This window comes from Notolabrus celidotus, chromosome 12 (genome assembly GCF_009762535.1).
Source record: "Notolabrus celidotus isolate fNotCel1 chromosome 12, fNotCel1.pri, whole genome shotgun sequence".
NCBI classification, from domain to species: Eukaryota; Metazoa; Chordata; class Actinopteri; order Labriformes; family Labridae; genus Notolabrus; species Notolabrus celidotus.
The window spans coordinates 16,212,407-16,223,508 of record NC_048283.1 but is presented as its reverse complement, the minus strand read 5'-3'; the positions used below and the strand labels follow the sequence as shown (position 1 = coordinate 16,223,508).

The 11,102-nt window shown below is 40.2% G+C and overlaps 2 protein-coding genes across 5 annotated transcripts in view; both read right to left on the bottom strand.

The window, feature by feature from the left end:
* Nucleotides 1-148: 148 nt before the first annotated feature.
* Nucleotides 149-1,341, bottom strand: lenep (lens epithelial protein). The gene is made up of 2 exons (XM_034697157.1): nt 517-1,341; nt 149-326 (listed from the first exon to the last, which is right to left on the bottom strand). Exon 1 carries the CDS (start codon nt 855-857, stop codon nt 663-665), a length of 195 nt encoding a protein of 64 aa, XP_034553048.1. The 5' UTR covers nt 858-1,341; the 3' UTR covers nt 149-326; nt 517-662.
* Nucleotides 1,342-1,409: 68 nt separating this feature from the next.
* The window catches only part of shc1 (SHC (Src homology 2 domain containing) transforming protein 1), a 34,664-nt gene continuing 24,971 nt past the window's right edge, over nt 1,410-11,102 (bottom strand). For all 4 annotated transcript variants that reach the window (XM_034697152.1, XM_034697154.1, XM_034697153.1 and 1 more), the window contains 8 exons: nt 8,040-8,093; nt 7,594-7,645; nt 6,679-6,805; nt 6,422-6,569; nt 6,070-6,127; nt 5,764-5,880; nt 4,947-5,203; nt 1,410-4,850 (listed from right to left, as the gene is read on the bottom strand). In XM_034697152.1, the coding sequence (XP_034553043.1) occupies nt 4,722-4,850; nt 4,947-5,203; nt 5,764-5,880; nt 6,070-6,127; nt 6,422-6,569; nt 6,679-6,805; nt 7,594-7,645; nt 8,040-8,093 (942 nt within the window). In that variant the 3' untranslated portion in view covers nt 1,410-4,721. The remainder of the gene's footprint in view (nt 4,851-4,946; nt 5,204-5,763; nt 5,881-6,069; nt 6,128-6,421; nt 6,570-6,678; nt 6,806-7,593; nt 7,646-8,039; nt 8,094-11,102) is intronic.

Below are 11,102 nucleotides of genomic sequence, written 5' to 3'. Positions count from 1 at the left end.
AAAAAGCCTACTAGGTAAAAAATACTTTGAAAAGCACTTAAAGGAAATCATACCTCTACCTAAACACTCTATGTGTTTACCATATAATTAATGACAACAAAATGAACAAAACGGCAGACATAAAGGTAATTTTTTTTCTGTTCATTAGTTCCTTTATTATGCACACCAGTTTGTGTTGTACAGTGATCATCGGGGGTGCCATTCCTTCAGATCTCAGGTCAGCAGGGTTGAATTCAGGGAACTCTGACCAGTCACACAATGATCATTAGTACGTGGTGGCATCCAGAAATGTGGCAGCGTATTCACTGGAAACTCAGAGGGACACCCTATAGACAATGGATAACAGAGAGTTTCTTTTAACATTAAACAATTAGATTTTGTAGTAATTCACTTGTTATCTTTCTAACATTGAGAGCCTTGTTTGATAGTAGACACTGTAACTTGCATTTTTTAAACTACAGATAGATTTTAAATGCTCTATTGTTGGTTTGTAGTCACAAAAGATAAGATTCATACCTGCCACTGTTTTGCCAGCATCACTTATCAAACACTCAATCCCTGATTGAATAAAAGTAGGTTGAAATTAATCTCTAGGAGCCAACGTAGAAAAAAAGGGGAAAAATCAATGCTTGACCACTCGATCTATACTCTTTCTCAGTCCCTCAGTCCAGGATCTCTTTGATGCACCAGCAGCACAGGAGGAAATAGAGGCACTCCTTAACCGACTGGATGAAACTGTAAGCAAAGTTTCCCCCCAAGAAGTTCTTGCCGCGTCCAAGACCCATAGCCATGTCCCGCAGGTGCTGTCCCAGAGAGGAGGAGGGCATGGCCTGGGGAAGAGGGCGCTGGGGATGCATGGCTTCGGGGTGGAAAAACAAGTGATCAGGCAGAGTCAATTCTCGAGAGCAGTCACTGAGGAGAAGCAGGAGGTGAGGTCTGACTGGGCCTGTGTAACAGCTGAGTCCTAGCACAGGTGGGTCCTCTACTTATAACCTCCTACATCAACTACATTATCCTCCTGCTTGTTCTCGACGGTTCCATGCTGATGGATTAATGGCCTTGTTTACTACTGAGCACCGTTCCTCTCCTTTGTGTTGCACAATCTCCCTATAGGCTCTAATAACTCCTGAATCAGCCCCCTACTGTTACAGGCTCATCTGTGCACAAACAAGAGAGTTCCAGTAGCTCCATTACACCCCCCACTACAGCCCACTCTTTGTTCAGGACAGTATGTGACAGCTGATCATACCTTCTAGCTGTGTGTGCTTTGTTGTTCCATTTTCAATCCGTTTTTTTTTTTCACTGTACTAATTAAAAATGAAATGGTTTTTCAAAAAGCAAAACAACATAGAAAAATTAAAGGCTAAATGCACACTTAGCATAACAAAAATCAGGCTCACAAAGATGGATGAATGATATATGTATTTATATATGCAATCTATATTTTCAGATACAGGTGTAAACCAACATGTTTCCCTAAAAACAAACAAACAAAAGTATTAAAACAGAAACATATACAAAGTAAAAATCAATATCTGTGCACACTATTCAAAAGTAACCTTTGGCTTCCAAAAATTAAAAAGTACAACAGCATCATCAACACTACATCACCACCACCAACAACAAACAACAAAAAGGATTTTCATGCAACAAAGGCATCTGTGATGAGCAATGATTACACAGGACCAGTTCACTAATGATGAGGAGGGTCAGGTGGGTCTGTTTCAGGACACACACACAAACAGGCACACATATTAAAGGCAGAACTTAAAGCTCTGGTTTTTCCTATCTCTGACCTACTAACACCTCAACAGGCAGGAGTGTGTGTGTGTCTGTATGACCCAGCTGTCATTTAAGCATGTTGTGTGTGCATGTTAGATTACATGTGAGCCCACTTTGGGGTCTTAGCACTGGTTGAAAGTTACATTGAACGATCCCGTCTCGTACTCAGAGAGCTTGGCCTCGATCTTTCTTTTGATACGTTTGGTTGGCTTTGAGAAGAGCTACTCCAGTGCTGTGCTGTCTGGCTCTGTGTTGCTTATCATTAAATACACAACTATGAAAACGATAATCCAACACTAAGCTGACCAGGCAAAGACTGATGTTATTTACAGATGGTCAAGAAATACCCCCCGAAAAAACTGGTGACATCAAGTATCTGTGACTAAAAGCTGAATGCAAAGAATGTGCATCAGAGGAGATTGCCATCACTGGATCTGTTAACGAGTGTGTGTTGGAGTGTCGTTTTTGCAGTCTTTGTTTAACTGAGAGGCTTGTGTTAGGATTCTCCTGTAGTCTACTACATTTGAATTAAGTACATAAGGTGACGGCATTGAAGTGATGTGACTGCATTGAAGAAACAAGGCACGATTAAAAAAACATTAAAAAACAACACCATGAACTGAGGGAGGAGGAGGAGGAGAAACAACACTGTGAACCTCTCCCCTACCAGAGACGATAAAACAGTTTGTGAAAACAGCAACATTTGGCTTAACATTTCATCAGAATCAATGCTCTGAAAACATTTATATCCTTATATTCAATAAGCCCCAACACGCTCTGTTTGAACATTTTAAAAAAAGGACATCATTCCCTCAAGTTATTAAAAAATAAAGCAACATCACTGTACACAAACATTATATAACCAGTTTCTACGACACACTTTGCATCATTTTTGCGGATGGAAATTCATTGCTTAGACTGTTCCAACATTTCTCATTGGCCACTGTAATAAAGGCAGAGCATTTTTGAAAGTTCATATGTTTAAAGTCAGAATATATGGAAATGCTACCGGTTAGAGAATCACGACAGAAAAGAGGATTCAAAGGACATTATATCATGATAGCAGGCGGACAACTATAGGCCACTTTGAAACAGGAGCAGTTTCAGAAAGTTTTTTTCTGTTAGTGCATTAACAAGCACAACGTTTGTTTGTGTCATTTAAATTCACTTTGTTTGCATTCATTAGCTTACTGTGCCCAGACTTATTCAAACGTCTGCTTTCGTTAGAATTGTTGCGCTAGTTAGGTCAAAGTTAAAACCCCTCTTTGTAAGACGATGACTTATTGTTTGTGTTTATGTACATTATATTATTACATATATATTCATTTACTTCCCCCCTTTCACACCTCAGATTACATACACACAGCTGACTTGCGCTCCTTTTTCGAAAGTTGCCATTATTCGTTAGCCCACTTTCACGAAACAAACCTCTTCAACTGTGACTCCCCTCTCTTGTCCTGATTCTGTGACCAGAATCACTTCCACACATCCAGTTCAAACAACACGACCTGTACAAAGGCTCAGCCCACCGTTTAAAGGGGTCTCGTTTACTTACCCTCCTTTGCTTTCACATCACAAGACTCGAAAGATAGAACCCATGGATTGTCAATGCAAACAACTATAAAGGATTCAACGTGAAGCAACAGGTCTTTGATCTGCTCTATCTATCCCTCTCAATAGTGCTAGACATTGTGTTGAAAGGCGACATCAACGCTCACTTTACTTCTTTTTTTATGATGTACTCCCCTCTTAAACAGTCTTATTTTTTATTCCTGCTTTCTTAATATGTTCCTGATGCTGTTAGCACGCAAAAACAGATCACTGTCATATTTGTCATGGCTTTCTCTGTTAGCGACCAAGTTCATATTCTTTGGCATGACAGGTGGTGCAGACCATGTGTGTTGTAAAGGTGTATCCATGTTTACAGAGGGATTAGGGAGTTACAGCTGCTTGGATTCTCCTGAACTCAGAATGTCCAATGAGTAATGAGTCCCAAGATAACAGAAATTAAACAAAACAAATATATAATATGATCATTGGCATAGCAGTCCCCCAGGTTTGCATCAGCTGTCACTCCAGGGGTCGAAGGTCCATCGAAGGGGAAATGGATGGGGGTTAGGGTGGCGCTCCTGATTAAGGTTGGAAGCAAACTTTGTTTTTTAATGCATATTCTCCAGGCTGGGTTATAAGCCAGGTTTGCAGCTGAAGTGCTCCAGTGACACATGAAGGGAGTGTTTATGTTTGAGCCTGGTTCAGTCTTTCAAATAAAGAACAATCAAACTGTTCAGTTCAGTTCTTTTTTTTTTTTCTATGCCTGATATGCTCCAGCAACAGTCTGGGAGAAGAAAAATCAATCCCCCAAGAGTAAGAACAAATGCTCAATCGCACTTAATTCTCATTCAGTGTTCCATGTATCCTCCTTTTCTTCACTTATCAGTTCCATACTTTTTTGTACATGGTTCCACGTGTTAGTAAAATGTCTTTTTTTTCATTATCGCACGATAGGATTTTGTTTTCTTTAAAAAAAAAAATTGCATTTTTTTTCTGCCCTGTCCTGAAATGAGCACAGGGCTCCTCCCTGGTTCACAGTAGGCTGTTTAGAGATTGCAGCAGTGCTTCTCCGTCGTGGGGAGGGGGATGCGCCTGATATTTGTTGGAGTAGAGGACTGCAGGTCACAGTTTCAGTTCATTTCAGTTTCAGAAAGGACAGAAATACGTAGCAACAGCAGCATGAGAGTGATTTTGCAGAGAAAATGTAATTTTTTTTCTTCTTCTTTTTTTGGCTTCCTCTGATGATTTGTGCATTTGTATTCCTGATTATGTAAAGTGTAGTGTTGCTTTGTGTAAATGAGCATATGAGGATGTGTTTGTTCTTGTGTAAAATGGCTGTGGGAGTGTGTGTGTTTATTTGGTGGAGTATTTCATTGGGGTGTGTAGCGTCAGGCCCTGCGCTCTACTGGCTGCTGCAGACATACTTCACTACCAGCCGACACAATGGGTAGTCTGTTGTCCATGTGGTAACTGATGAGGTGACTCACGCTTTCAAACCGATGGTCTTTAGTGCGGACCTAAAACACAATATGAGAAACAGATGGAAGAAAGTTTGAATACAAATACTCTTGTGCCACATTGTTTCTTCTCTTATCTCCTGCTCCCTGACTTACCACTCCCTCTGGATCCACGAGCAGCAGGTGTTTGGCCTGACCCCCCTGCTGTCCCGTGAGGACATACTGCCCCGGCGTGGTCCCAGACTCCCTCACCAGGAAGTCTCCATCGCGGGTCAACAGCCTCTCTGCCTCTCTGCGACTTAAGCTTCCATGAAACCAGGTCTCACACTGCAGCTGCTGCACCAGAGGAGGCGCTGCTGCCGCTGAGCTCGGGCCACTGTGCCCAGAGACCCCCAGAGCATCATCAAATGGCTCTGGAGAAATAAAAGCAAATACATTTGAATAAATTGTTTTAGTATGAAAAACCTCAAATGCCTACCTTCTTTCTTTTCTATTGTTTGAGTGTCTGTGTAGAACCAAACTGACTGGACATTGTCCAAGTGTTCTGGCAGCTGTTTGCTGTGCACTGATAGTGCACTGTCTGTAATGTGAAAAGCTTTACCCAGTCAACCAATCATGTTACATAAAATGCCCCTGTAATGGACAAAGGCACTCTAATTCCCTTATCTTCCTCCGAGACCGCCTTCTGTGGGCAGCTTCACTCTTCAATTAGCCCGTCATATGGAATGTACAGTACACAGCACTCTGCTGGTCTCCTCAGTTACTAATTAACCCCCATTCTTTACATATGGTGAAATGCACATTTGAGCTACCAGGTCATTTATCCATTTTGATGTAATCCCCCACATAATGACATTTACATCAAAGCATGGTATCACACTTTTCTGTTGTTTTATATAAACAAGTGAGGTATCTGCATTGATTCTGTGTTTTTTTTACAAGCACTAGAATGTAATATCCTTCAGGCACTTACTCATGTCAAAAGCATCTCTGTGAGCATTTCCATTAGCTACAACAGGGAGGCGGGGTTTATCCACATTGACGTATGAAGGGTCATCAAACAGTTCCCGTCCTCCTTCTTTGGCACCCACTGGGAAAGAAAGAAAAGACATCAGTGACCTTGGTACACATTCCAATGTCCACATCAGCAGTGCATATTAAATAGCTATTTAAATAAAAGAGAGATAAAATACATCAAAGACAAGAGAGGAGAGAAAAAGTGTGGTTTATAGAGAATGGAGAGAGAAGGGAGAGATGAAGAGAGTGAGGACAGGCTAACCTGGCAGAGGAGGCAGAGGCTGCTTGTGAATGTCATTCTGACCTGGCTGTCCGTAAGGCTGCAAACACAGAGGCATGTAGACAAATAATGAGCCACAGGGGGGCACAGTGTAGTCCATGTATACAAGGGAATCCCGTTTAAAAGGGGAAACAAACATCAGTTCAAGTTCTTCTTCCACAAAAAGACACATTTTCTGTTCTTTAAGTAAGGTATCTAAATGTCATGTTCTGAATAATTTTTAGATTCCTTTCAAATGTGTCACAACTGAACAGCAGTACTAGCACTGTAAAGATGTGTTGAAGCATGTGTAAGTGTCTCATCCTCCTCCTGCATTTATGTGTACTTTTCTCACCAGCGTGGCTCCTGGGCGGGTCCTCATGTCGACCAGGCCACCAGGGGGAGGCTGTTTTCCTGGGAAATTATTATAGTACGGGACGTCAGGGGGTGGTGCAGCCTCATCATCTTCTTCCTCCCATGCAGAGCCGTCAAACGGAGCCATTCTGGAAGAAAAGAGAGTGATCCAAAAAGAAGACATACGTTATAGCTGACAGAAAACAAACAGAGGCTTGTGTTTTAGGCTCATGCGTGGCACATTTTTTTCACATGTACCTGTCATGTGGTGTGACCAGTTTGGGAGGGTTCTTTAGGTACTGCTTGAAGCGTAGTTCAAAGGCCTGACCGATGGTACTGATTACTTCTTGGGCTAGGCCCTCTGAGCACTCCAGGATGTGACATGCTGAAGCAAAGGAGACACAGATGTCTTGTAAGGAAGCTGCAGCAACGTGTACTTGAATCAAATATTTCTAAGCTTGAGAACCATATCAACCTGAAGGCAGAGTGTCACATTTCATCATTTGACTAATGCACAAGGATGCAAAGACAGGGATTTCTCTGTAATCCCTGTCTTTTCATCAAACTATTTTAGTTTAAAATCAAATTGTAGAATTTCCAAGAAAGCATGAAGATTGCTGGAGCTTAAAATAACTAAATGGAATCTCAAACATTCCTTGAAAAAATACTTTTAGTCACCTTAGAATCCTCTGAGAGGAAAACCAAACAAGAACAGTATTTTTTTCTTTAACTTTAACATCAATGCTTTAAAAATTAAGCCAATTATTGACACATGTAGAAACCAAATATGAACGAAGCCGATTCCGTTCAAATTTAAAAACACACACAAAAAAACTGTCCTGATTTTTTGCTAAGCCAATTTAATGCTAAAGCTCCTGTTCCTTTACTCTGCACACTGCAGCTCCAGTGGGCGGTGTGTCGAATTCAAAGTGGAGTAAGATATGGGAAGGCATTGCATTTATCAAATAGGATTTGTTTGTATTTCAATTGAATGGCTCGGGAGTGTATATTTAAAGAATTTGCTGAAGGTGCGATCTAAAAATCAGTTTAATCATCTGATGGGATTAGAAGTCAAAAGTCACATTTGCAAATCTTGCAGCCAGGGATTGTAGTCATAGTGTAAACTGGCTGATGCTGCCTGGATGAAGATGTCATGCAGCTGTTTCTGCTCACCTCTCTGGTTGACTGGGTCTTTGGCCACATATGCTACATACTCGGCTGTATCCTGAGGGAGACAGGGTAAGACAGTTAGGGAAGATGGGGAGAGGAGAAATTGGTCGGAAGGGAAAAAAAGTGAAGGGCAGGTTAAGGATAGAAAGGTTTGAAAGGAAAAGAAGAAAGAAAGAGATAAGGCAGAAGCTGCACTCGTGACAGGAGTTAGAAACATACATTCAGCTGAAAGAGAAATGACAGGAAGTGATGAGATCAAGCTCGGAAGAGTAGGACTGCACACCAGCGAGGCAGCAATGGAGTGAGTGGTATTGATAGGAATAGACGATGACAGAAGACAGGAAGGAAGGATATGCAGGCTGAAGAAAAGATGGAAAAAAGCCAGAGTTAAGATTTGAGCTTGGAGAGAGAGAGAGAGAGAGAGAGAGAGAGAGTGTTGGGTGACTCACTGGGTCTCCTCCAGAAGCGAAGGAGATGGACTGCATGTGATGGTTGGCGATTATCTGTGGACAAAAAGAAAGAAAAGAAAGAGAGAGGGAAGAGAGAGGGAGAGACAGAAGGAGAGCACGTGGGTGACATGAAGTATGTGGGAAGTGAGATGAAAGCATGTGGATGGAGAGACAAATGTGAAATCATTACTGAGAAAAGTGCTTTTTTTTTCCTCCATCGAGCGTGACGAGCTGCAGCAGAGATAAAACTAAGTAGGGACAACGGATGGAACACCTTTTTAACAGTCTGCAAAAAACCACCCATGTCGGATCAATAACAACTTCAACACTTGCTAATGCCCCGTGCAAAATGTGTGGTCTATATCTTAGGCTTAATTTGTGAATGGAGATAGTATGTGCATGGTGTTTTTCTTTTTCGGCTATGTGTGTGCCATCTCACCAGAGGAATAAACATCGTCCAGCAGCTATTAACTCATTAGAAGTCTTGAATGAGAATCACTTCCTGTCCTCAAGTGATACAGATATGAAGACGATGGTGAGAGGGTGCATTTGTGCAGCACTCAGGAAATATGAGGCAAACAAAGAAGGAGGGATCTAATTTTATCTGGGAATCCCCTGAATGTCTAAAAAGGTCACAATCCCCAACAAATATCTTTGGTTTGTAAAAGGACATCCTTGAAGGAGTGAACGTTTAAAAAATGTGTAGTTTTTCTTTGTTTAGGTACATAAATATAGCTTCTTTTAGATCAGTTTTTTCTATTATTCATTTATTAATTGGACGGTAAAAGCGGGGATGATCATTTTCATGATGAATCTCTGAACCCTCCTGTTATGTTCGTTTCTCTGGAACAGCAATAATGTTCCTGGGTCAATTTGACCCGGGCATATTTCATCATCCAGAAGTGTCAAAACCCCCAAAAAATCCCAATAAACATTTTTTTAATCTAATTTTTAACTCCATTACTAACCATTTAAATCAAGATTAAGTCCATTGGTGTTCTTTAATTCTCACAGATAATGGTTCAATGAGGATAACTCGCTCGTTTTTCTTTTAAATTCATGTTCAAACTTGTTCTAATATACATTGGAAAGCCCTAAATATAAATACAATAGTTTTTACGACTTTTTTTGACGATTTTTGTTTCTTTTATTTTATATTTTGAACTAAAACCAAATTTATGAAGTGAAGTTGATAAATTAACACGACTCCTCTTCTGTCACTTACTGCCTAGATTTTTATGCTGCATTTAGCTGGTTTGGAAGACACATATTTCCTAAAATAGACTATAAAAAGGGTCAATTTGACCCGCAACACAACAGGATGGTTAAATCAAATATGGGGAGACAATTCAGGTTATTACCCAGCTCTCTGACTTATTACAAGGCTGTGTTAAATACTTGATTTTGATTGGAAAAACCTCACAACAGTGATTATTAATTCTGAATAGTGAGAACAACGTCAGGAACAACCAGATCATGCATGTCACATATAAACCACTGTAAAGAGCTTGGCACGTTTCATCTCTCTCCTAAACATTTGGGCAAAACGGAATGTATGACAACTTTTGTGTCACCTTTAATTTATCAGGGGAACACAAAACTCGATCGCAGTTAACCGCTGATCAGTCGCCACCAAAATAAGAAGAGAAGAACAGTGGTACAGGAACTAGGGAGAGACCAAACTGAAGTAAACGGACATGAAGCAACCAAAAACCACATTGTGGAGTTTTCAGTGTTACAGGACTGGGTGAGTGAAGAGAAGATGCCAATCAGCTTTAAAGGTTAAGTTAGTTAAGAAGAGGAGCTTTGATGATGAAGGTGCAGCTGTTTCTTTCTGCATCTGTTAAGAATTCCAATGGAAAAATCACATTCATTTTCTTTTTGACTTTACTCAGAATGAAACTGTCATGTGATGTTTATTAGTAAAGAAGGGTAATGTTAAGATTTTAGTGTGAAAAAAATGTTAAGTGTAATGTTACTTTGACTTACAAGTAGGCTGATGAGAATATTGTTGCCATAAAAGCGTTACCAACCGCCCAATCTGAAGGACTTTCCGTTTAAGCTGGATACAAATCACTTTTAATTTATTTATCATCATTGAAAAATATGTGTATTTTAAGTTATATTTTTGGGACTTTTACACCTTCATTTAAAGAGGAGAGGACAGTGGAAACTGGGAGAAAGAGTGAGGGAATGACGTGTGGGAAAGGAGCCGCAGGCTGGAATCAAGCTTGGGCCAACTGCCTTATGGACACGTGACTTATTCGTCAGGCTGAACCCGCATCTCAAGAGTAATAGGTAGGATAATGTATAGTGAGTTGGTGGTTATGTACGGTGGCCCTGAAGGACGAAATATTACAAAAGATGAAACACTTTTACAAAGTTGGAGACAACATTTTTACATTTAAGAAAACAAAATGTAATTAGCAAAACACTTTTAACAAGGCCAAAACAAAATTTTCATTTAAGAAAACAAATTTACAAAATCAAAAAAACACTTTTACAAGCAGTGAGACAATTTTACAAACGACTGAACACTTTAACCATTTCTGAAACAAATTTACATTCATTTTTAATGGAAAAGGGAATGTACCAAACACCAGAAGTGATCCAGTACCAACCGGAGTACCGGTACCCTGGCTGATTTAATGGGCCATTCACAGTTTCACTGTACTGGCCAAGTGTACTTAGACTTGCATGACTTAATCTTTGAGACAAGCATATGCTACTGGCAGGATCAACCAGGTAAGCACCCATGTTGGTTCCTACTCTTTGTGTAACGTCACTCCGTTTGGTTTTTCTCCATCCAAACAAACTAAATTAACCCTCACTCGATCACTTCCGGATCACTTCTGGTGTTTGGTACATTCCCTTTCTGTTAAAAATGAATGTAACTTGTTTCAGAAATGGTAAAAGTGTTCCGTTGTTTATAAAATTGTCTCACTGCTTGTAAATGTGTTTTTTGGGATTTTGCAAATTTGTTTTCTTAAGTGTAAATTTGTTTTGTTCTTGGTAAAAGTGTTTTGCTGATGTAATTTTGTTTTATAAAATGTAATTTTGTTT

What these genes read in the sequence shown, in the direction of transcription:
- lenep (XM_034697157.1), bottom strand. Translation starts at nt 857, where the DNA reads ATGCATCCCCAGCGCCCTCTTCCCCAGGCCATGCCCTCCTCCTCTCTG.